The sequence below is a fragment of the Petaurus breviceps genome, unplaced genomic scaffold (assembly GCF_028583685.1).
Source record: "Petaurus breviceps papuanus isolate PSGF00001 unplaced genomic scaffold, PetGlider_PUasm1.0 90804, whole genome shotgun sequence".
Lineage (NCBI taxonomy): Eukaryota > Metazoa > Chordata > Mammalia > Diprotodontia > Petauridae > Petaurus > Petaurus breviceps.
In genome coordinates, this window is record NW_027187348.1 from 11650645 (window position 1) to 11677713 (window position 27069).

At 37.8% G+C, this 27069-nt stretch overlaps 1 protein-coding gene across 6 annotated transcripts in view; it reads left to right on the forward strand.

The window, feature by feature from the left end:
* The window catches only part of ANKRD44 (ankyrin repeat domain 44), a 366132-nt gene that overhangs the window by 325073 nt on the left and 13990 nt on the right, over positions 1–27069 (forward strand). For all 6 annotated transcript variants that reach the window (XM_069070155.1, XM_069070154.1, XM_069070157.1 and 3 more), the window contains 8 exons: positions 4528–4729; positions 13551–13638; positions 14689–14806; positions 16039–16255; positions 21753–21840; positions 23474–23557; positions 23921–24066; positions 26444–26526. In XM_069070155.1, the coding sequence (XP_068926256.1) occupies positions 4528–4729; positions 13551–13638; positions 14689–14806; positions 16039–16255; positions 21753–21840; positions 23474–23557; positions 23921–24066; positions 26444–26526 (1026 nt within the window). The remainder of the gene's footprint in view (positions 1–4527; positions 4730–13550; positions 13639–14688; positions 14807–16038; positions 16256–21752; positions 21841–23473; positions 23558–23920; positions 24067–26443; positions 26527–27069) is intronic.

The following is a 27069-nucleotide window of genomic DNA, read 5'->3' on the forward strand; positions in this document are numbered from 1 at the left end:
GTAATCTATTATACTAACTTCCTTTGCACCCTGCATTCCCTGAATCTGCTTCTTTTTACTTGTATGTCTTTCCTTAATTTACTTTAAATTGGACAACTTAATGGGCAAACTGTGATGCATAAAATATGTCGTTTCTTTTCTGGGTTAATTGTCTGATTACATCATCCCAGGCTTAACCTCATTCAAATTAACAGAAAAAAATTTTACCTAAATGTTTATTATCTTTGTTATAGAGGATGATAAGAACAAAAAGAAAAAAAAACTTTGCATGGTGGAAACCAGTATGTATCTTGAAACATGTTAAGATGTTTAAATATGTTTATGTTATTTCAGATTGCGGACAGTGCCAAGTTTAGACATAAGCTAGGTGAATTTTGGGTTTCAATGTTAATCTATATAAGTTTAAACTACTTAAAATGCTGTCTTACACTTCTGTTCTTATAGCCCATTCAGATTCCAATGACTTCTCTAGAAGTTCACTTCAAAATGTCTGCAGTCCTTTTGTATTCTTTGAGCAAGAGCACTTTAGATGGAAAACTTTTCTTTTATCTTTAGATTAACTTCACTGTTTATCTTTCTGCAAGCATGGTATCTCCATGGATCATAGGATCACAGATTTAGAGTTAGAAGGAACCCTAGAAACGATCTAGTCCAACCCCCTCATTTTACAGATGAAGAAACTGAGGTCCAGGGAGGTTAATTGATTTGCCTTGGTTTACATAGTAGGTGTCAGAGTTTGAATTTGAGCCGGGTCCATTGACTCTCCAAATCCATTGCTCTTTCTTCTGTGCCATCATGGCTTAAAATAGTATATTTGAAGTCATGAACTTAAACCTTTAGGAATTTATTTTAGGACTTTTAAATGTCTTTCAAAGGGAAAGACCACCAAACAAGAAGTAGAATTGTAACTATAGAAAAAAAATTTTTTTGGTCTGAGGCAGCACATTTTATTTCCAGGGTAAGCATCATAAAATATCCCTCATCAACTTATAAAGTCCAGACATAGGCTCCATGAGTGGAGACGAGGCTGAAGTATGGGTAGAGGAGGGTTTGAGGGCACAGCTAGCACGTGAAGGCATTCACATGGGATGTAGCCTCTAGGAGAAGAACAAAGAATATATGACTGCTTCCAATTTAGCTAATTCTTTTTGATGACTGCATAATTAAGCTCTGTTGTTTTTTAATGTTGCTTAGAGACAGCAAATGCTTTCACTGTCCTTGAAATTTATTGTCTTGGGCCAAAGTCGAGGTTGCCCCTCTAGTTTCAGTTCTATCTAGAAGTGACATGATCTAAGATTCCAGTTCCCTCGTACTAGCTACCTGATTTCCCATTTGTAAGCATGTCGTTCACAATAACACGGAAGAAATGTTTTTTAAAGTAAATAAATCCCTTCCCAAAAGAACCACATAGATTTTCGTTTAGAATCCTAAACCAACAGATCCTCCCTTCCAAACAGTTGTTTCTGGGCCTTATTCCTCTTGTACGTCCAAAGGCACCCCCAACAGATGATGAAAGAGAACAAGATGAAAACCTTCATGGTTTTCATTGCTAGTTGGAGCATCTAGGTGGTGCAGGGGACAGAGCACCAGCCCAGGGGGACAGTGAAAGGAAAGGGAAGAGTCAAGGTTGAAAACCTGGGTTACTAAAAGAATAATGATGCCCTCTTCAGAAAGAAGGGATTTAGGAAGTGAGTGGAGTTTAGGGAAGGTAAGATAGAATGAGTTCTGTTTTGGAAATGTGTTCCCTTCAGGGACATTATTCGTGTTGAGAGGAGGGGGGGAATGGTCCTAATATCTGTATCTACTGAAGTGATTGTGATGAAGGCATTTTAAATCACTATCCAACTGTTAAATATTCAACTTAGATGGCTGTCTTCCTAGGTGATGTTATTATAAAGATACATAATTAATAGATGTCACTAACAATATTCAAAAGCTGTCAGTTTGCTAAATTGTGCTTCTTTGGGAGGAATAGGCCTCGTCTGCCTGAACAGAGCTTATTCATGTTCTATAATAGGAGGCAGAACATTTTTTTAAAATAGGGTAATACTTAATGTAAATAATATTAGTAGAGAGCTCCTAATTCCTGTGGGCTTCTTTTGACACTATCATTTATTTAATCAGTCTGGACCCTTCTGCCCTTTTAGCAAATAAGATCCTGTCCCAAAGGTAGTAAGGGCATTTGTGGGCTATGTAGAAGGCATGGATTTTTGCTGGCCATCCCCCTGCTACAGTCTGCTAATGGGCTTCGACTTGCCTTGTGGGAGAGGCTAAAGAGAAGTTCCAGCTCCCATCATGAAGGCAGGTTTGTATAGTATATAGAACAATGGGCTGGATGTCAGGAAGACATGGGTTTAAATCCTATCTCAGCACTTAATATTATGTATGACCTCTTGTGGGTTCACTCAATCTCAGGTTCCTCATTTGCAAAATGGTGATAATATTAACACCTAATTCATGTGACTGTAGTGAAGATCAAATGAGATGACAGAGGGAAAGTACATTCCAAACCTTAAAGTGCTATTTAAAAGTCATTATTATTATTAACAACTTCTCTTCTCTCCTTTCTTCCTTTTTCTTTCTCCCTCTTTTCTTCACTCTCTTTTTTCCTTTATTCATCTCTATTCATGGGCCTTCTCTCAATGAGATAGGCCAGGGCTCAAGTCCATTTGTATTAGTCTTTTCTCATTGGAGGAAACTGATTACTCCATGCTCTGTGCCTTAGCGAGGGGTAAATTTTTGTCTTCTGACTTCTAGCTTCAAGAAAGAAGACACATGGCTCAATATTCTTTTTCAGGAATATCCCTAATGGGAAAATCTCTGGGAAGAAACTGACATGTAGGGGAGCCATCAGCACCTATATCATGTGTGCTTCTTCCCAGAGTCTTTCTTTCCCTTCAGGGGCCTCTCCCTGAAAAGAATCTGAAACCATTTATCTTTTATCTGCATTTTCTCACTTGAAGCTAGAAACCAGAAGACATAGTTCTCTTTTCTCCCAAGCTCAAGCAGACACATCATCAAGTAATCAATGAGGACAGTTTTATGCAAGTGTCCTTGAGCTCCTGATTCATAAGTGTGAGAGACAGAGTGACTTGAGTCCCAGTCAACACTTTAGTTATACGACCTTGGGTTACTAATCTAGTACCAGTTTCCTGTTTAAGAAGGGAATCATCATACCTACCATGACCCTCTTTCAGAGTTTTTGTGAAGACTATTTGTAAGCTCTAAGACCATTATGGAATGTGAATTATTCACAGAATCACACATATAGAACTAAAAGGAAATTTAGAAATCATCTAGGTCATCCTCTCATTTTATAGCTTAGGAAAGAGAGACCCAAGAGGTTAGTTGACCTGCTTAGGGTCTTACAGGTAGGCTTACTTACAGGTAAATAGCTAGAGAAGAAATTTGAACTCAGTAATGTTTGTAAAGTATATTAATAGCATTTGAAAGTATGTAGCCTTTTTATTTAAATAGTCAATGCTCTTTCTGTGAAAACAATAATTTTAAATACTATAGGATCCCTTAGAGTTTCAAAAGATTACCATATGGCCCAAATTCTGTTCAGTTTCAACAAACATTAAGTACCTTGTGGGAGAGAAAGGTTTTTTTTGTTTGTTTTTTAAAGGGCAGTGGTCCTACCCTTATGGAGTTTACTTGATTTACAAGGTAATAGTATGCTAAATTGAAGGATCAGATGCTTTTCTTCTCTCCTCTCTCTCCTTCACATTCTGATTTAAAAATAAAACCTAAAGACATTAAAAAATATTCTACCAATGTGAATCCAACAGGCATGTAGACTGGCTCCCACATTTATTTAGCTAATATCATCCTTTGTGGAAATTATTTATTGATGTAGGAGAACTGGAGTTCTAATCATAACTTTAATATGCTGTTTTTCTTGTATCCAAATGGTTCCTGAAGTGGAATACTAACATCTCCTTCCAAGGTTGCTGTTTTGGGACAGCAACATTGTATGTTATAAGGACCACAGTTTTGGGAGTCAGAGGACCTAAATTTCTGTGCAATGTGTGAGGTAGCTTAACCTTTCCAAGGCAGCATTTCCTTATGAAGAAAACAATACTTGTACTATCTTTGTCACAGAATGACCATGAGAAAAACACTTTCCATAAATGTTAGAAGTTCTAAGCAAACATGAGTAGTTATGATACTCTGGTAGACTCTTCCATATTCCTACAATTTCTTGTTCAGTCATTTCAGTTGTGTCTGGCTCTTTGTGACCCAACTTATTTGGGGTTTTCTTAGCAATGACACTGGAGTGTTTTGTCATTACCTTCTCTGGCTCATTTTATGGATTAGTAAACTGAGACAAATAGTGACTTGCCCAGGGTCACACAGATAGTAAGTGTCTGAGGCCAGATTCAAACTCAGGAACATGAATCTTCCTGATTCCAGGACCAGCCCTCTATCTGCTGCACTCCTAGCCGCTCTACAACGTTCTTACATTGTGTTGTACATTATTGATGTTTATTTGTTTCTTAAATGTCTTTGGTTCCACTTTGCTAGGCCTACAATGGCCATCATCAAGCCTTGGAAGTACTTCTGCAATCCCTTGTAGACCTGGATATCAGGGATGAGAAAGGTCGAACAGCGCTGGACCTCGCTGCCTTTAAAGGACATGCGGAATGTGTGGAAGCGCTTATCAATCAAGGAGCGTCCATCTTTGTGAAAGACAATGTAACCAAAAGAACCCCACTTCATGCCTCTGGTAGGTGCTGCTTTTTCTTGGGAGAGGAGGGGAGGGGTCAGGATGGGTCCCGTTGCCTCATTAGTGGATTGGCTGTATGGCTTGCCTTGGCGTTGGCTTAAGCATATTGTCACCTCCTCTCATCCCCAGAGGAATCAGTTCTCTTCCTCCGTTTGTTTAGATCTTTTCTCCTTCTGGTCATTTTTTTTCACTTTCAGGTAGCAGTCATAAAAAAGAACAAGGGAGGTGCTTAGCAATTCATAGTAGGGGATAATAATAACGCTCACTAAAATTCATTGAGTGGTTTTATCCTTACCCTTAACTGTGGGAAGTAGGTGCTAGTTATCCCCTTTTTATGACGGGGGAAACTGAGGCCAACTGAGGTGTCTGAGACTGGATTTGAATTCAGGTGTACCTTACTCCGTATACAGTACTTTACCCAGTACAACACCTCAGGGGCACTATGTATGTATGGCCCCAGAACATCTTATACCTAATGCTTAGTGGATAATGAAATTAATTTAATACAAGGGAGGTATCATCAAGAAAATAATGATGTTGAAGCCTCTAGGGGCTCAGTGGATAGAATGCTAGGACTGGAGTCAGAAAGACCTAAGTTCAAATCAAGCTTCAGACACTGACTAGCTATGTGACCCTGAACAAGTCACTTACTCTGTTTGCCTTAAACCACTGGAGAAGTAAATGGCAAACCATGCCAGTATCTTTGCCAAGAAAACCCCATACAGAGTCATAAAGAGTTGGACACAACAGAACTGGGCAAATATTCTAACACTTTACAAATGTTACCTCATTTGATCCTCACAACAATCCTGAGAGGTAGTGCTATTATTATCCCCATTTTACAGCTGAGGAAACTGGTGGACAGGATAAGTGACTTGCCCAAGGTCACACATCTAGCATGTATCTGAGGTTGGATTTGAACTCAGGTCTTTCTCATTCTAGGCTCAGCACTCTTATCTACTGTGACATCCAGCTGCCTAGTTGAGTTTGTAAGAGTGCAAGATTATGTATGATGGGATTAACAAATAAACTACCTTGATGGAAAGGTAGGCTATGTTCAAATGAACAGAGCAAGAGAAGGGGCCATGACATAGTATTGTCTGTGAAGAGTATGTTCTGTTTAGCAATTGCTGTGCCACCAAGGGAGACATACTCCAAAGCATTTGAGTGAGGAAAAATGGGAAAGAAACTGAAATGATATTGACTAGAGGAGTGTATTACAGCCCACTGTAGCCAGGTGGAAGAAATAGATCTCCTATCATGTCATGTCATGTCATGTCATATTCCCACTTTAACTTAAGTTCTCTATGAATGCAGGTTTCTTGGGCTGATAGAATCTGACATATCTGCCTTTGTTCTTAACAGTAGGTACATATAATTATGTAATATAATTCCCAGAAGCAGAAATGACAAAAACAAGGGAGTCCCACAACCTGGGTATCTTCTGGAAACCTAACTCTACTAAAAACAGAGTAACTGATAAATTCTTGATCTGCTTTGCTAATAGTTGCATCTCTGAGAAGGCTGGGAAGGTAATAAGGACTCTGAACCCCATTCTGAGTAACTCAGTAATATATTAAACACTTAGTGTGTGCCAGACATAAAACAGTGAAGTGAAGCTTGTTGGAGTACTCACACTCAATTCCTATGGACCTTATACAAAACATTCCTTCGTTAGGTAAGGGACTGAGCTAGTATGATCTCTAAGGTATCTTAAAACTCCAAAGTCTAAAGGAAGGCTAGAGTTCTATAAAAAGACTTTAAAAGACTTCATATTTTTATTGTCAACTTTTTTATTACACCACATTCAATTGTAAAAATATCTCTCCTTTTTTCTGTATTCAGTAAGCTATTATATATAACACAGGTCTGGGTTTTTTTAAGTGAAAAAAAAAACAAGCAAAAACATCTCAATAAAACTTACCAGCACATTAACTATGCCTGCCAGTATTTGCAATATTCCCCATCTATAATCATCTTCCTCACCTCAGTGAAGGGAGGGAGGAATATTTTTCAACTCTTCTCTGTGCCAAATTTGGTCATTATGATTATTATTAGAAAGGAAACTTTTTATTCTCTGTTTCCCCAGGATTAATAATAAATATCCCTTGGTGCAGTGAATAGAGCACTGGCCCTGGAGGCAGGAGGACCTGAGTTCAAATCCGACCTCAGACACTTAACACAAAAAAACTAGCCGTGTGACCTTGGACAAGTCTCTTAACCCCAATTGCCCTACCTTCCCCTCTCCAAAAACAAATAAATAAATATCCTTTTCCTCCCTCAAAAAACCCTCTGAAGTTTTATATTTTAAACATTAAAATATGAAATATATTAAAAACTAATTTTGTAAGAGACTCTAGTCCTTAGACCAATCAGCACATTGCCTTAGCAATTTAACTGTCTAAAGTAACTTTTATTCTGATTTTTTTTAACCTTTCAATGCAAAAGAGTCTATAAAACTAAATAACTACTGTGCTAAATAGTTAATAACTCTTAACCTTTTCTGGGTCTCAGTTTTCTTCATCTAGCTCTAAAGCACTGATCCTGTGATGTTATTTTTTGGAGGTTATTGTTTTTAATGTGGTTGCTAATTAGAATTTCAGAAACATGGGACAAGATAAAAGAAAATGAAATGAAAAATCCTTTAACTTAAGTACTTCATAAATACAGGTTTCTTGGACTGATAGAGTCTGATATATCTGCCTTTGATCTTAGCAGTGGGTATACTTGACTCAGAAAATTAAGAACTATGATGTCACATCAAAGATCATAGAGATGAAAGGGAACTTAGAACTCATCTAGTGATCGATACTATCTCATCCTTGTTATTTTACAAATAAGGAAACTGAGACCCAAGGATGCTAAGTTACTTGCTTAGAGTCACACAGATGGCAAGTGGTGGAGTTAAGGATTTGAACTCATAGCCTCTGACCCAAATCCAGCACATTTTCCACTTTAATACTAATGTATGGCAGAGCTGGAGCAATAGCTCAAGCTTATCCATTTCCTTTGTTCCTTACTTTCTTTTTTTCTCTCTTTTTCTTTCTTTCTTTCTTTCTTTCTTTCTTTCTTTCTTTCTTTCTTTCTTTCTTTCTTTCTTTCTTTCTTTCTTTCTTTCTTTCTTTCTTTCTTTCTTCCTTCCTTCCTTCCTTCCTTCCTTCCTTCCTTTTTCTTCCTTCCCTCCTTCCTCTCTTTTTTTTTGAGACAATTGGGGTTAAGTGACTTGCCCAGGGTCATATAACTAGTAAAGTGTCAAGTGAATGAGTCTGCATTTGAACTCAGGTCCTCCTAACTCCAGGACTGGTGCTCTATCTACTGTACCACCTCACTGCCCCTCCCCATTCCCTTTCAATGCATTCTTTCAGTAACATCATATTTAATTTTGGCGTCAGAAAAGTATATTGTGGGAACAGAGGTCAACATTCAAGTGAAGGAAATTGTTCAGAGACTTTTATGAGTCTCGCAACTTTAAAAATGCCATTTTCCTGCTTTTGCCTAACTTAGGCCTTAAGGAATTATTTTACTATTTGATTGCAGAGCTTTCCAGAAGGAGTATGAAGACTGTCTGAAATGTTGGGATGGAAAAACACTGACCCCTCTTTAATCTCCTGTGTTACTTGCTAAATTCTCATAATGGGAAGGAGGATTGAAATATGAAATCTTAGGACCCTAACGCCATTGAGATACCAGGTTTTGGAGCAGAAAGATGTTCAGATCTTGCCTCTGATGTTAGCTATGTGGCTCTGGGTAAATTGCTTAACCCCACTGAGCCTTAGTCTCTTCATATATAAAGTGAGAATTACAGCCACTGGGTTGATTTGAGCATCAAGCAAGATGGCATATATAAAGTACTTTACAAAATTTAGCTTTCAATATAAACATCAGTTGTTACTAGTACTGTCATTTCCTTTCTTCTCCATACATTTCCTAAGCCTTAGTATTTTAAAGTTAATGTTCGTTTGTCATCTTCTATTTCTTGTTGCTTATTCCTAAATCAGGCAATTATACTTAGTCACCAAGTAAATCAAAACAATTATCCATACAAAGAGGCTATTTTAAACATAGAATACAAACCGTTTTGAACAGGTAAACATCCAGAACAATGTTTCCACACTTGTTTAGGTTGTGATCCAGCAGAGACCTCTAGTGGCCACCGGGATTCAATACATTGGGGTTTTCTTAGGTCCTACATCATTAGCCCTACCAGGCAGTCATTTCATTCTGCTCCCTACCAAATATCTCCATTGAATCAGAATTGTAGCCTGGGGCCTGCTTCGAACTGCTCTCTCATCACCTCTTAAAATTCCCTTAGCATGGCAATTTAATCTTAGGTTGATGATATTGCATATTGTCACCAAAAATATGATAGTGTAAAATGAGTATCAGTGCAGAGTTGGCATGTGATAAAGTGGGCTATAAAATCCGCTTACCAACTAGCCATTGGTATAGCCCAGCAGTATGGGACCTGTGACCTCAAGGCCACAGGTGGCCCTCTAATTAGGTCCTCAAGTGCTTTGACTGAATTCAAACTTCATAGAACATGTCCTAATAAACGGAACAAATAAAAGGATGTTCTATGAAGTTCAGATTCAATCAAAGGGCTGCACTTGAGGACCTAGAGGGCCTTCCCCACCTCTGGAATAACCCTTTCCTTCCTTCTCTAGCTACAACTTTGCCTCCCTATATAAAAGCAAACATAGTTTGGGATTCTTTAATACTATATAAGAAGAAGACAGAAGATAGTATAGCTCTTTGGGTTCTTAGAGGTTTTTTTTTTCTCCTTCCTTTCAGCCACAGGAGAAGGTAATAGGTCTTTCATAAGACTTTTGATTGAGTGTTATAAGGGATAGAATCAGCCTTAAAGTCAGGAAGACCTGAGTTGAAGGCCTGATACTGATAGTAATGACTGTAAGCCTAGATGAAGCACTTAACTTCCCAGTCTCTTACCATGTTTCCCCGATAATAAGACCTATCCCGAAAATAAGCCCTCCCCTTACTGTGTAAGATTCCTCTAAAATAAGCCCTCCCCCGAAAATAAGCCCTATTGAGATTGCTACTGTAGTGAAGGTGATCCCCTCTGTATGCACCATCCCCCCCCCCATGAAACGCATGCCTCACTCCGAGCTGCATCCAATCAGAGCTGCAGCAGTGAGCGCGTCATCCTGTTATCCTGTTCTTTATTGAATAAAGGTACATTTTTTTGTTCACATTTACCTGTTTATTAAAATTGCTGTCAATGTTCATTAAAATAAGCCCTTCCCTGAAAATAAGCCCTCTGGTGTTTTTCTGTCCAAAAAAATTAATAAGACAGTGTCTTATTATTGGGGAAACACGGTAGAAAAAAGTTGCAGAGAAGGTGCCAGCCTACATTGGTAAAGGGAATTTCCTTACCTATGAGTTCCTGATGCCAATGAAATCTCAAGTCCAGTCCTTATCCCTATTCTTGTGTTACATAGCCCTCAGCAAATATATTCTAAGAAAATAGGAAAAGATACACTACTCTTCCAGTGGTTTATCCGATGGCCTCTGCTCTTTTTATCTTATATAATAACCTTACCAAAAGTGATCTGTTTTATCAGCAGACACACACACATGCACGCACACACACACATACACACGTTAATAAGCCGTTCCTGACTTCCCTGGTAGGCACAGACCTGGATACCTTTTCTTGCTCTGTTGTCTGTATGCCACTGAGACAACAGCAAGAAGCAAGAATATCCAGGGTATGGTCACTTGAGAAGTGATGGAAGAATGGTCAGAATCAGCCACATGGTCTGGAGCTCAGAGGAAGAAGGTAAAAGCAACCAACAAAGGTATACCTGTTGTAACATGACCAGGGTGCACTCTAGGAAAGAAGTCATCCCTAAAGGTTTCCACTCACTATAAGGCACAAAGTCACTAAGAGCTTGAGGGAAATATAGCAACGTCTATAGCAACAACAATAACAACAATAGCTATCTTTTATATAGCATTTCAAAGTTCATGAAATGCTTTACATGTGTTATCCCATTTGAGACTCACAACAACCCTATAAGATAGGTTCTATTATTATCCCCATTTTACAGAAAAGGAAACTGAGACTGAGGGAGCTTAAATGACTTACCCAGGGACACTCAGTAAGTTTATCTGAGGCAGGATTTGAACTCAGTCACTAAACATTTATTAAACTCCTACTATCTGTCAAGGACCTTGCTAAGCATTGGTGATGCAAAGAGAGGTAACAGTCTCTGCTCTCAAGGAACTCACAGTATAAAGAGGGTGGCAACATGCAAACAAGTATGTACCAACAAGATAGATAAAGAAAAAATTGGAGATAATCAACAGAGGAAAGGCTCTAGAATTAGGAGGGATTGAGGAAGGCTTGCTTAAGAAGATGGGATTTTTAGGGGCGGCTAGGTGGCGCAGTGAATAGAGCACTGGCCCTGGAGTCAGGAAGACCTGAGTTCAAATTTGGCCTCAGACACTCAATGCAAAAATGAACCATGTGACCTTGGGCAAGTCACTTAATGCCAAATGCCCTCCAAAAATCCCCCACCCCAAAGAAGATGGGATTTTTCCTGGAACTTGAAGGAACCCAGAGAAGCCAAGAGCCTGAGATGAAAAGGGAGAGCATTTGAGGCTTCAGTGACAGCCAGTGAAAATGCCTACACCTGGGAGATGGAATGTTTTGAGTGAGGAAAAAGAAGGAGGCCAGTGGTATTATAGCTCAGAGTATGTGGGGGAGGGGAAGAGTATAGGTATAGGTAAACTAGAAAAGATGGGAGCCAGTTATGAAGGGTTTTGAGCACCAGTGGATTTTATATTTGATGCTGGAGGTAATAGGGAGCTGAAGATCACCTTGACAGCTGAGTGAAGGATGGACTAGAATGGGGAGGCCTTTGTGGCTGGCAGACTCATCAGCAAATTATTTCAGAAGTCCATGTGTAAGATGATGATGATGATGATGGCCTCTACCAGGGTGGTGGCAGTGTTAGAAGAGAGGGAACATAAATGAGAGATGTTATGCAGGTAAAATTGAAAGACCTTGGCAACAGATTGTATCCAATCTGGGAGGGTGATAGAGAGTAAGGAGTTGAGCATGACCTGAGTTGGAAGCCTGGGAAACTAGGAAGATGGTGGTGCTCTCAACGGTAATAGAGATGTTAGGAAAGAGAGGATGGTTTAAGGGAAAAGATAATGAGTTCAACTTCGGATGTGTTGAGTTTAAGATGTCTATAGGACCTCTAGTTTGAGATATCTAATAGATGGGTGGAGATATAAGACTGGAGGGCAAGAGAGAGGTTAGGACTAGATAGAAACATTTAAGAATCCATGGGAGTTGATGAGGACACCAAGTGAAGTAGTACAGAGGGAGAAGAAAAGAGGACCCAGGATAAAGCCCTGTGAGACATAGCTAAATAGCAGGTGTGACCTGGATGAAGTTTCAGCAAAGGAGATTGGGGAGTGGTCAGAGAGGTAGGAGGAAAACCAGGGGAGGGTAGTTTCATGAAAATCTAAACAGAACAGAATATCAAGGCCAAGTGGATAATCATCAGTGTCCAAGGCTGCATTGCAAGAATGATAAAGTTTGAGAAAAGACCATTAAATTTGACAATTTAGAGTTTACTATTATCTTTGGGGAGAACAGTTTCAGTTGAATGAAATCAAAAGGCAAACCATAGAGAGTGAGGAAGAGAGTAAGAAGAAATGAATTGGAGTTAACCATTGTAGACAGTCTTCTCCAAAGTTTGAGCCACAAAAGGGAGGAAAGATATGAAACAATAGCTAACAAAGATGGATGAATCAAGTGAGGGTTTTTTGAAGAAAGGGGAGGCATATGCATGTTTGTAAGCTGTAAGGAAGCAGTCCCTAGATAGAGAGAGATTGAAGTTAGTCTTTTCAGGTCTTCCTGACTCTAGGACCACCAATGTCTACTCCACCACCTAGCTGCTCTAATAGAAGTAGCAGCTGCGGCTCCAGTGGCCATCCAGGATCATAGGGTATGGTCTTTGCAATCCTCTGTCCCACAATCTCTCTGGATTTAGCGGTATACCCTACACAATTTGAGAGATTCTTATGCATATCATACTTCTTCAGTAAGGTATGTACCTATCTGATTTGACCATCATCAGGTAAAATATTAATTTAATGCCTGACAGGACATGGGGCATGAAAGTGCAGTCAAGTTTGGGTATCCTTTTTTGACCAGGCACCAGGGAACAGTAAAAACAGGATAATTATATTAAGTCCAGGAACCCAAGTAGTGGAATAATGAGAGTAGTGGGAGAATTGGGGAAAGACATGCCCTTTCCCAGAAAAGAACACCAGAGGAGAGTTAGGAAGTATATGTGATAGAGACCAAAGGAAAAAACTTATTCAAATCCTGCAACCCAATAAAAATGGGCCAATATAGTATGTGCTAAGAAGCAGTCTTGGTAGGATGAATTAAGAAGACACACAAGTCAGAAACTGTTGAGAAAGAGTCTGCTTTTGGAAGTGTTGAAATAAATCTCATGACAGAGGAAGGGTGTTGTGTATGTGTTGTGGAGGGGCATAATTGTGCAATGATAGAGTGCTGAATTTAGAGTTAGATTCAATCCCAGATTCAAATCATCCCTCATATTTAATAGCTGTGTGACTTTGGGTAAGCCAGTTAACCTTTTCCCTCAGTTACCTCATCTGTAAAGCAAGGGTAATAATAGTTCCTACCTCCTGGGATTGTTGTGATCAACTAGATTAAATATACAAAACTCTATGCAAAGCAAGTGGTTGTGATTGTTATTAGTAATGATGTTGGTCTTCTAAAAGAATATTCATTTTAATTCTTTTTTTTTTTCAGTCATTAATGGTCACACACTGTGTTTACGACTGTTACTAGAAATTGCAGACAACCCAGAAATTGTCGATGTTACAGATGCCAAGGGACAGTAAGTGACACACTCTCTGCTCCAGGGTTTGTGACATGTCAGTGATAACTGCCATTATTCTTAGTTGCTAAAGAGAGTCCCAGAATGAGGATTGGTGTATGCTAGATTTGGGGTGAGGAGTGCACATACTTGGAAGAAGGACATAGATAACAGCTTAGGAGTAGAAGCTGTCTCTGTGATGCTGCCTTCCCCATGTTTGGCTTTCTTTTCATCCTCTCAAGCTTCTATCAATTCATTTTTAGAACCATTAAACAACAGTCTAACATGACTATTATCCTTAGCATTTGCATGATGCTTTTGTTTTTTCAAAATGCCTTCCATATACTACTCTAGTTAATATTTTTCTCTCATCACTATATTCTTGTGTGGAAGAAAGATATTTTTATACCTGTTTTGCAGATGGGAAAGCTGTACCACCAAGAGTGAATGACTCATAATTAGTTAGTGGTGGAATAAATATACAATTCTAGCTTCAGATGCTTGGTTTGCCTCCCAATCAATTGCTTTCTCCTAGGTTACCCTGCTTCCTGGTATCAACCAGGGTTTCTTCCAAAACAGCCCCAAACAGATAGTTATCATTTTTCTAAAGTTGCCTTAGAAAATAAATCTAAACCTTTATTCATTGTCCTCTCAAGTATATTCATTTCTTTGTAATTATTTGACTTTCCATGAACTCTGACACTTACCTCTTAAGGATAATAGTTGAACATGGTACAGTATATGTCACTGTTGCCATGCCATGCAATTAATGAGTTCTTAATAAAAATGAACTGGTTCTAAAGATGATGAAGCAGTATGTGTCTTTTGGCACAGACCAGATTAATACAATATCCCCTTGCTGGCTTCTCTACCTCCTCCTCTTTTTATATTCTTGCTTTAAAATATATGTCCTTCCTGCTCAGAGACAAGCAGACTGTGTCTTTATAGCATTTGGCACATTGTGGACATGTAGAAAATATTAAGAGGGGGCAGAAGCAGTGTCTTCCTCCTGGGAAATGATTAATGGTTTTGATCTGGTTATTAATAGCTTAATTTGTTCCTCTCTTCTAGAACCCCACTGATGCTGGCTGTTGCCTATGGACATATTGATGCTGTTTCTTTGTTACTTGAAAAAGAAGCAAATGTAGATGCTGTTGACCTCATGGGATGCACAGCTTTACACAGAGGGGTGACTAAATTCTTCCTGAGCTTTGCACAAACATTTTGACTTTTTTTTAAATGAATGTTTAATGTAGAAATTTTTAAATGACATATTATCCTAATAGCCAAAAGGAAATTTATTCTTCCAGAGATGAAAGTAATGACAGCTATGTTTAGATTAATTCAGCAAACATTTATTAAGTGAATACTGTTTAACAAGGTATTATGATTTATGCCAACTGCTGAGATACAAAGTTTTATCCTTCTTCAAGATGGAAGTAAGGCAGATGGGCAGGATTCAACTTTTGATTATGTGTGCACATACATATATATGTATTATATGTATATGTGTTATAATGTAATGTTTTGTAGTAATCTCAACTCTTTAGACTATTTAGATATCATGGCTTTTACAAACATCCTAGCTACTATAGGATCTAGCACAGTGGTAACACATAGAGAGGCACTTGTTTGCTCAACTCTTTCCCCCCCTTTTTTTCAATTTTTTTTGGAAGGGGGAGGGCAGGGCAATTGGGGTTAAGTGACTTGCTCAAGGTCACGTGGCTAGTAAATGTTAATTGTCTGAGGTCAGATTTGAACTCAGTTCCTCCTGACTCCAGGGCCAGTGCTCTATTCACTGTGCCACCTAGCCATCCCCACCCCTACCCCCCCTTTTTAACACCAAAAACTTAGGGAAGAAATAATCTGGAGCCTCAAAATCACACAGTTGCTTCAAGAAAATACATAGGGCTGGAAGGGACCTTAGAGGTCATCTAATTCAATCTCTTCATTTTACAAATAAGGAAATCAAGACCCAGAGAGGTGAGGTGATTTGTCCAAGGTCACACAGGTAGTGAGTGGTTGAGCTAGGCTCAAACACAGGTCTTCTGACTCCAAATCCTGCCCTGAGTACCCTGAAGAAGGCTAAATGCTTTCAGTCAAGGGATACCCCCAAATGAATGTTTGAGGCAGTGGTTTTCCAGAATGCTTCTGTTATGATATTACAATTATACATCATGCTTTAGTTCTGCCCATTCCTCTTCTCTGCATTATTGTAGTGAATGGTTTCCTTGAGACCTGAATGAGTAGATCTGAATGTGCTCATCCTAAGAGCCCAATTACTCTTCCTCAAGGGCACTAACTCTAAGGGACTCTTGGATTTTCCACCTCATGTTCTTGCCACCATCTTAGGCCCTCTGCTGTCTGAGCTTTCTATCATTTTAAAAACCTGTTTGCTTGTGTTTAATCTTTTTGCATTAGATCATGACTGGGCATGAGGAATGTGTCCAAATGCTATTGGAACAGGAAGTCTCCATTCTATGTAGGGATTTCCGAGGAAGGACACCCCTGCACTTCGCAGCAGCTCGTGGCCATGCCACGTGGCTGAGTGAATTATTGCAGATGGCACTTTCAGAGGAAGACTGCTGTTTCAAAGATAACCAAGGTTACACTCCATTGCACTGGGCTTGTTACAATGGTAAGTTTTTCATCCATGTTTAGATGATGGTCCTAGGAGTCTTACATGTTGGGATCATTAGGATCTTAAAATAAGTTGTGAAAAATATTCTAGTAACATAAACTAAACTGTAAAACCATGCATTGTGAATTCTGACTTAAGTAAGGTCCTCCACATCAGCTAAGTTGAAAAGGTAGTAAGTAGGCAGTTGGAAATAGCCAGGAGAGGAGTGAGTGGTTTAGCTCACCATAGTCTTAAGACTACCTATGTCCATTCTAGATAATGAAGCTGTTTTCTTTTAGTCCTATCTTTTCTTCACTACTTCAGTGGTCCTTGATTTCATTGGTCTGAGTCCTCCCTCTACTGATACAGATGGCAATGCCTACATGCCTTGGTAAATGGTCTTCATGAGTTCCTATAACCAAAATAATTCACCAACTAGTGAACAGCCTTCCGTGGATGATCTCTTTCAAACTTAATGGCCTCAAGTAGTTACTAACTGTGTGACTGTGGGCAAGTCACTTAACTCTCTGTGTTAGCTTTCTGATCTGTAAAATGAGGATAATAATAGCACCTACATGACAGCATTGTTATAAGGATCAAATGAAATGATATTTGTAAAGTTCTTTACAAACCTTAAAGCACATTATGTATATTAGTTATTCTTTATCATCATACTTGAAAACGGACTGTTGCTAGATACCTGAAGCTTTTCTAGTTTGCTAGGTCCTTTGATAATCTATCCATACCACAGAGACATCAAAAAGGACTTTAGTAGGGGCAGCTAGGTAGCACAGTGAATAGACCACCGGCCCTGGAGTCAGGAGGACCTGAGTTCAAATGAGGCCTCAGACACTTAACACAAAAACTAGCCATGTGACCTTGGGGAAGTCGCTTAACCCCATTGCCCTCAAAAAAGCAAAAACAGGAAAAAAAAACCAACAAAAAAGGACTTTAGTAGAGATTAATCACTTCTTATACTTGGAAAAAACATCATCATTCTATTACTTTTATCCATATCTTTTTTTAAGTACAGAGAAATTGTAGTTTTTAACTAGTTGTTCAAATTGTCTCAGAAATGCTTTCAAAACTAAACTAGATCAGTTAAAATCAGAGTTAGAATTTGGACTGCCACTAATTTTATACTGAGGTTGATCTTAGGAAGGACCTGTACTGATCTGTATGTATTTGGTCATCATATTTGCAAAGTGACTTTTTCCCTTTTGCTCAAATTCTAAACCAATCCTATTTCATATAAGTTGACCCCTGTAACCAGAAAATTCACTTAGAATCCAGAGGCTATTGTGGTTTTGCTATGACATAGATGATGGGTATTAGCTACACAACAGTGAGTGAATTATCTGTGGAGGTCTGTCTGCCTTCCCTGTAGATCCCGGGCAGTTTTCTTCTGAGAGGCCCAGAAAAGTAGTCTCAAGCTGTGGAAGATAAGTTATGGTGAGAACATGTGTATTTGAGAAAGCATATAAAGTAACCTATATTCTGAAGACGAAAATAGAATCATAGAATCTCAGATTTAGAAGACGTTATATTTTATCTAAATATAATCTTTACCTGAATTGTCAATCATCACAATAACATCTTCAAAACGTGTTCATCAAATCACTGCTCAAACATTTCCATCAATCTATTGCCTCACAAAGCCTCTCATTTCATTTTTTTTTAATTTGAGGGGAGCCAGATTTTCCTACTTCTAAAGCATTGGATCTGAATTCAGGAAGACCTGAGTTCGAAATCTGCCTTGGACGTTTACTAGCTATGTGATCTTGGGCAAGTCACTTAGGTTCTATCTGCCTCCCCTTCCTCATTTGTAAAATGGAGATAATAATTGCATCTACCTCCCAGGGTTATTGTGAAAATAAAATTAGATAGTATTTGTAAAGTGCTTTACAAACCTTAGGGTGTTATATGAATTGCAGCTTCATTGTTTTTGCCTAAACTCATTAGAAAGTTCCTCCTTATATTGAGACAAAACTTGCTTCTGTCTAATTTCTTTTTATTTCATTTTTTACTCTGAATTCAGATATTCAGAAAAGATCATTTCCATCCATGCAGCAGGACACAAAAAGAGGCTTCTTTTGAAACAGTGAATCTCCATTTTTCACACATCTTTTTCAAAATTACCCTGTTTGTTTTGTTTCCTTCTGAAGTTCCTTTTTTTTCTCCTCTGTGAATTTTTACAAAATGTTTCAGTGGACCCTTTTATCATTATTATTGTTAATCCCCCACCCTACTGAACTCTCCAAACATAAACCGAGTGAAAAGAAATGGTGGGGGGGGGGGGAGGAATCTCTTGCAACAAATAAGTAGTCAAACAAAAGAAATCTACCTAATAACTGTATCCAAAAATTTATGTCCCTTCACCTTTTGTATGTTATTTCTCTATTAAGAGGTTGTTATCATGCTTCATCATAGGTGCTCTGGAGACATGAATGGTTATGCTTTGATCAGCATTCTTAAATCTTTCCAAGTCCTACTCAGGATTCTCTGAAATAATCTCTTTCACCATTTCTTAAGTTGTAACAATTTCCTTTAAATTCATATACCAGAATTCGTTCAGCCATTCCCCAACTGAGGCCTTCAGACAATTTAAGGTACTCTCTTAAATTCTGATTCTTTTCTTCACTTTTAATCCTCCCTCTTAGGATGAGGGAGTTTGTTTTTTGTGCAGCTATTCATTCCTTGGTTTTATCTTTCCTCTAAAGCAGGGATTGGTAAATTATGGTCCAACGACCAAATTCTGTGGTGAGTTAAGGATGATTTTTGTATTTTTAAAGCAATTAAACTTTATTTAAAAATTTAAAAACCATTCTTAACTCCTGGGTCATACAAAACAGGTGGATTACTCTATAGATCATAGTTTGCTGAGCCTGAAAAGCTCTCTTTCTCCTCTCACCATTTGATTCCCTGTTGGGTTGACATATTTCTGCACCAAACTGTGTGTATGTGTGTTGGACATATGCTCAACTCTCCTTTGTCCATTTTAAATAATAATTTGTTTCATCTGGCCACCTCTCCCCCACCCCTCCTTCCTATGTGTTTGCATATTCTCCTTGTCATGCACCCCACTTATGAGAAATAGTTCAACTGCTAACTATGGTAGCTTAGTTGTACTTTTACCCTTCTTTCTCTTTTCCATTTTAAAATCCTCAGAACAGAACCATTCCTTCCCAAGATTTCTGTTTTGCTCATTTAACTTCTTCAATACCTTTTGAAGACATTAAGCTTCTGAAGGAACACTTGTTTCTTCCAGTTGCACAGATGCATTTACTTTCTTGGTTTCTCTGGACTTCTGTTTGTGTTTCAGAGCTCTTACTCAGCTATGGTCTTTTCATCAAGAATATTTGAAAGTCATCTAGTCCATTAAAGGTCCACTTTTTTTCCTTTGTAAAACTTATACTTAGTATTAAAAGGTAAGTTATTCTTGGTTGTAAGCATATTTATTTTGCCTTTTTGGAATATTCTATTCCATGATCTCTTCTAGTTTTTAGTAGAAGCTGCAAAATCTTGTGTGGTACCAGCTGCAATTCCCTGATACTTCTGAATTGCTTCTTTCTGGATATTTGCAGCATTGTTTCTTTGATGTGGAAACTCTAGATTTTGGCTGTAACTTTTCTGAAATTTCAGTGTTCCTTTCAGAAGATCAATAGATTCTTTATATTTTCTTTGTCCTTTGGTCCTCATAGATCTGAGCAGCTTTTATTTATGATCTTTTAAAATGTAGTGTCCCATTCCATCCCATTTCCTTCAACAGATTGCTTCATTTATCATCCTACTTTTTCATTCAGTCTCTCAGTCGTGTCCATCTCTTTGTGACCCCATTTGAGATTTTCTTGGCAGAGGTACTAAAGTGGTTTGCCAGCTTATTTTATAGATTCAGCACTGAGGTAAACAGGATTAAGTGATTTGTCCAGGGTCACACAGCTAGTAACCGATACTAGATTTGAACTCAGGTCCTCTTGACTTCAGGGTCAGTTCCCTATCCAGTGGGCCACCTAGCTACCCCATCTATTAACTACTATCCTACTACCTACAAGCATGTTTGTATCTCTCTCATCCTCAAAAAAAAAACTTCAATTGATCTATATAAACCTACTAACTATTATTTTATATTTCTCCTCTCTTTCATGGCTAAAAATGAAGTCAACCTTGAGAATGTTGGCTACCATGAGTGTCTCTACTTCCTTTCCTCTCACTTTGTTCTTAACTCTGTACAGTCTGGATTCTGACTTCAACTGAAAAACATCTCTCCAAAATTATCAATGATCTCTGAGTTGCCAAATCTAATGATCTTTTCCTAATCCTCATTGTTTTTGACCTCTCTGCAGCCTTTGACAATACTGACCCTCATCTTGATGCTCTTTTCTCTAAGTTTTTGTGGTAACGCTTGCTCCTGATTCTCTTCCAAATTCTGCATTCTTTCTACTTTACCCCTTTGCCTCCCTGTGGTCATACTTTTAAATATTTTATATATACACATACATATATATATATATACACACATATATGTATATATAAAAATTTCCCCTAATTACATGCAAAAACCATTTTTAACATTTTTTTTTTAGAGTTTTGAGTTCCAAATGCTATCCTTCCCTCTTTCTCTTCCTCTGTCCCTGAAACAGTAAGCCATCTGATCTGGGTTATTACATGTGCAATCATGTAGAGCATATTTTCATATTAGTCATTTTGTGGAAGAAAACTCAAACAAAAAAAGAGAGAAAAGAAGGAAGGAGGGAAGGGAGGAAGAGAGTATGCTTCAGGCTGTATTCAGACTCCGTGAATTCTTTCTCTGGAGGCAGATAGAATTTTTCATCATGAGTCTTTTGGGATTGTTTTGGATAATTGTATTGCTGACAATATCTTAATCATTCACAATTGATCATTGTACAAATATTGCTCTTACTGTGGACAATGTTCTTCTGGTTCTGCTAACTTCACTCTGTGTCATATAAGTCCAGATTTTTCTGAAATTATCCTGCTTGTCATTTTTTTTAATAGCACAATAGTATGCCATCATAATCATACACTGTGGTTATATTTTTAAAGCACTTTAGCATCAATATAACAAAAAGATTTGGTTTGGCACATACAAATAATAAAAACTCTTTTCCCCTACTCCTTTAAAATGTAAGCTCGATAAAGGCAAAGACTACTTGGTTTTTGTCTTTAATCCTCAGCACTTCATACAGTGCATGACACATAATGAACATTTAATAAATATATATTTATCAATACAAAAATGAAGCTACTTTTCAAGGAGGTCAAACTATATAAACCTTATTTTAATTTTGTTCTGAGAGTTTCAAAACATCTTTGAGTAGAATTAATAGCATTTTAACTTTTAGGTATTTTATTTCATGGAAAATATATTCAATCAGTTCAATAGCAAGGATTATGAGCTAAAATTTCAATATATAGGTTCTCAGGGTTTTGTATATTTTTAGAAGATATTTAATAACTCTGAACATTGTAACTGAACTCATTTGATTCTTTGCAGGTAATGAAAACTGTATAGAGGTACTTTTGGAACAAAAATGTTTTCGCAAATTTAATGGTAATCCCTTCACTCCATTGCACTGTGCTGTGTGAGTATAAATGTTAGATGTTAATATAATTGTTGTTTTGTTATTTTAAAGTATATAGGTGAAATTGCTATATTACAATTAAGAGAGGAGGCCATCTTTACCATAAGTTGCTACATATTAACATCCTCTAGCTAAAAGTAGATAAGTTTATATTGTTTGTATTTATAGTCTAATTTGCAGAAATCAAGTGGGATAACCTGAAATATATCCTTTTAAAGTAACTATTTAAAAGATATCCCAAAAGTCTTAGTGCATTTTTAAACTATTAAAATACAAAACAGCATTGAAGCAGTTTTAAGTCACCTCCTATATTAGGGAGATGATGTGTATGTACATGTTTTATATTCCATTAAAAATATAAGCTTCTTGAAGGCATAACTTGTTCCAACTTTGTCTTTGTAACCTAAGTGCCTAGCATGGTGCTTGGGACACATTGGGGTTTAATCAGTGCTTGTTAATGTAGTGATTGATAAGTTACCCTTTTGCATTGGTGGAGGGAGTTTCAACATGTTAATTAATTTGGGATCACAGATCTAGAGCCAAAAGGAAATTTGGAGGTCCATTTGGTCTAATCTCTTTGTTTTATAGATGAGGAAACTGAGGCCCAAAGAGTTTAGATGATTTGTCCAATGGGCATGAGATCTAAACATAGGTTCTTTGTCTCCAAATCTACCACTCTTTGCACTATAATACAGATTCCTCAACCCTCCAAAAAGGCAAGACTGAAATTGTACACAAATGTTCTGAATTCTGCAGTGAATGAGGGAAACATAGGCACTCGAGGAGGCAAAGCATATTTCATTTTGAATCAAATAAACAAGTATTTATTAAGTACCTACAATTCACTAGGAACTGTCCTGAGTATGTATAGAAAGTAAAAAAAAAAAAGCAACAACAGCCTCTACTCAACCCAAAAGTCCAATGGGAAAGATAACCTGCAATTATATAAAAACAAAATATAGAAGGGGGCAGCTAGGTGGCGTAGTGAATAGAGCATCAGCCCAGGAGTCAGGAAGACCTGATTTCAAATTTGACCTCAGACACTTAACACTTGCTAGTCTTGTGACCCTGGGCAAATCACTTAACCCCAATTGCCCTGCCTCCCCCCCCTCCAAAAAAGCAATATATATATATTCACACACTTTGGAGATTTTTATGAGGCAATTTTTGGAGATAATATCAGTCAAAACACATTAGCATTTGGGGGATCAGGAAAGGTTTCATGCAGTAGGGATCTTAACTAGAGAGAAGCCAGGCAAGCAAGAAGACAAGATGAAGAAAGAGAATTCCAGGCATGGAGGATAGCCATTGAAAAAGCCTAGGCTTGGGAGATGGAGTGTCTTCTGCAAGGAACAGCAAGGAGGCCAGTGTCACTAGATCACAGAGTATCTGGAGGGGAATAAGGTGTAAGGAGACTAGAAAGGTATGAAGTGGGGATGTTATGAAAGGATTTTTCGTTTTATTCTTGAGGCAATAGGGACCCATTGGAGTTTATTGAATTAAAGGGGTGATATTATCAGACTTGAACCCATTTGATTCTTTGCAAATAATGAAACCTTATAGAGGTACTTTTGAAACAAAAAAAATGTTTTTTTGCCAACTTAAAGGTAATGATAAAATGTTTCTATTTTAGAATTAATGACCATGAAAATTGTGCATCACTGCTTATTGGGGCCATAGACCCCAGCATTGTCCATTGTAGAGATGACAAGGGACGGTAAGTAACTCTTTGTGTTTTAATGAATCCTTGTCTCTATTTTCACAGTATCACAGTAACTATTTAGTCTAAATTCATGGGTTGACCAAAACAGCTGGCATGGCTTACCTTTCAAAGCACTTGAATGGATCTTTATCATTAAATTTAATCTTACTTTTTTTCTTAATATTATTTTAGTATCATATCTCTAACAGAGAACAAAGACAAAAGTTGATTAAAGTACAGTTAAATATGGCATTATTACTCTTAATAAATCAGTTTTAAATTCCCAAGATGAAAGACAAAGGGTTCATATTACTCAGAAGGGATAAAAGTAACAGTCAATTAAGTTCAAGTAAGAATATATTTTTTCTAAATCCTCAGAACTCCACTCCATGCTGCAGCGTTTGCTGATCATGTGGAATGCTTACAGCTTCTTTTAAGCCACAATGCACAAGTGAATGCTGCAGATAATTCAGGGAAAACACCGCTCATGATGGCAGCTGAGAATGGGCAGGCAGGTGCTGTGGGTATGTATTGGTTTGGCAGAGTTGTTTTTTGTTTTTGTTTTTACCCTGTAGAAAACAATGAAAGAAGTTAAATTGGAAAATTCAGTTACATCCCATCATATGTGGTGCTGTTGGTGCAACTGGTGGATGATTTTGATATTCATTAAAAATACTGGTTTTGTTTCAGTTGGTTTACAGAATGGCAGCTATGGTAAACAGGTTTAAACTTTTACCAACCACACATGCCTCACAAGAGTCATAGAATCTATAGAAAACTCACTAGAGAAAACCTCAAAGGTCAATTAGCCCAATTCATACTTGATCAATGACCCTTCTTCATCATCCCCAACAAATAGACAAACAGCATTCAAGTGAAGAGCTCTGACAAGGGGAAGCCCTCTACGTCTTGGACCAGCCAATTTAATTTTTGGATAGATCTGTTAGGAGGTGTTTACTTATATTAAGCCTAAGTTTGCCTCTTTGCAGCTTGTAACTATTGTTCCTAGTTCTGCTTTCAAGGGCCAAGAAATCTATTCCGTCTTCCATTTGACAAGCCTTCAAATACTTGAGGACAAAAATTATTTCAGCCCTTGGGGAGTAGGAGGCTTCAGATTAAGCACTCCAAGTTCACTTATTCAACCTTCATACAGCATGGTCTTAAAGTCTTTAAACATACCAGTTTTTAAACATACCATGGTCTTTAAACATACCACTTTTCTTTCCCTGGATACTTTCCAGCTTATTAATGTCCCTCCTAAAATTTATTGTCCATAACTGAACACAATTTTCCAGATGTGTTCTGACCTGTTTAGAGGACAGTGGAATTTCTAGCTCTATAGTCCTAGATAGTATGCCTCTTATAATGATTGGCCTCAGAAGAGTGTTTTAAGTGCCAATAAGGTGACCTTTGTGCACAAAATCATTCTAGATCTACCACCTGGTGAAACAATAAGTACCCACACCATGAGACAATTTAATAATATGGACTTGGGTAATATGACATACTTAAGAACATATCTTCTTGGTCTTCTGGGGAACAAGCAGTTCATCAGAACTTATTGTCACCTGGAAGGAAGAATATGGGTCCACAGGAGTCTGACCAGTTAAGGGAATACGCCTGCAGCTGCCATTACTCTTCTCTGCTTTAATATATAAGCTAGTCCTGGGCCAGATGGAAACACTGGCGACATCTACTTTCTCCCTGTCCTCAAGGTTCAGTTACATTGCCTTGCCATAGCTGACTCTCAAAAGGCACTTTACTCCATTTTCTATGGGAAATGGAGTATCTTGTGAGAGAGATGAGGAGAGATTGCACATCAGGCACCAGGTACAACTAGCAAAAAGACACCAAGAAAGACAATGGAGTATTATGTATTAGAAACAGAGAAAAGGATAGTTTGTCTTCATGGTAGCATGCAAAAATTGAAGTAATGTGTAACAAAGCTGGAAAAACAGGCTTAGGTCAGGTTGTGAAGAGGTTTAAAAGCCAAATGGAGGCCTATCCTAGAGAGTCATTGGAATTTAGTGTATATTTTTTAGGATATAGAAGTGATATGGTCACATCTGAGCTTGAGGAAAATAACCTTGGTGGCTATGTGGAATGGAATATGAAGAAAAGAGAATCAAGGAGACCAAGTAGTAAGTCATTGAAACTGACAAGAGGTGATAAGGGTCTGAGGCACTCAGTGGCACAGTAAATAGAGTGCTAGGCCTAGAGTCAGGAAAACTCACCTTCCTATGTTCAAATCTGACCTCAAAAACTTATTAGCTGTGTGACGCTGGGCTAGTCACTTTCCCAGGAAAGGTGAAAATAGGTGGTTCACTGTGGCCCATAATATTCTCAAGTGCAGCCGAAAACTGACTGAAATATACTGAGAAATATTTAACAAAAGAAATGAAAATACAATAGAATATAGATAATGTTGATAAATGTGGTTTTCTAAGACAGTATGAGGCCCACAAAGATTCTTATGTACAATTTAGTGGCTCCTGTTTCTATATGAGATAGATACCACTGCACCATATTTTAATAAACAACTAAAATCCACTAATAACATTACTTAGAAAAGAAACAATTAAGTTATTTAACATTAATGCCTGCCATCACGCACTGCATATAATCGATGTCTTTTTTTCCCATCTAATATACAGGATTTGATTATGGGCAAATGCTACCTAACATCAGGTGTTTGCATAAAAACTTGCAGGTCATAATCTTATAAATTATCAACCTGACTTTAGATTATAATTTATTAATGATGTCGTTGACCAGAACGATGTCACGTGAGTTATGTCTGTATATTACTGCTTTTATCACAGTATTGTTTTTATTAACTTCTTCAAATTGCATATGTGTAGCATTTGGTGACAATAACTCTGTTTGTTTTTTTTTTTTTAGATCTTTTGGTGAACAGTGCCAAAGCTGATCTGACTGTAAAGGATAAGGACTTGAACACACCCTTACATTTGGCTTGTAGTAAAGTAAGTAAATAAATTCTAGAAATTGTATTATTTATATCTATGTATCAGAATACTTAAAGGATGGGTTGGGATATCCTTAGGTCAGGATGTCTATTTCCCAAAATGTTGCTCCTTTTAAACATGAATTTTGAGTGAAGTTAAAATCCAGAAAAGACCACAGAACCCTAAAAACTTTTGCACACAGCCTGGAAGCTGATTGCCATTTGTAGCATTTCTCATTCACTGTCTCGGTTGCATAGACACTACTTAGGACTAAGGGTAAATGAAAACCTTGGTGATGTGGTCAGATGCTTCTCCAGAATGCAAACAGTTCATTTGGTTGAGCTTCAGCAGATAGTATTGCCTAAATATACCCTAAAACAATTCTACTATGAAGCAAATGAATAGTGCATATTGAATACTGAAAATATCTGTGACCACTTTCTTACGCATTTCATCCTTTCCACCCTAAAACGGGTGACAGGCCTGAAATCTTATAATACTGTAGCTGTCATAACCATCAACTGGTATTTCTTTTGCATTACTACCTTCAAGTTATTCTTC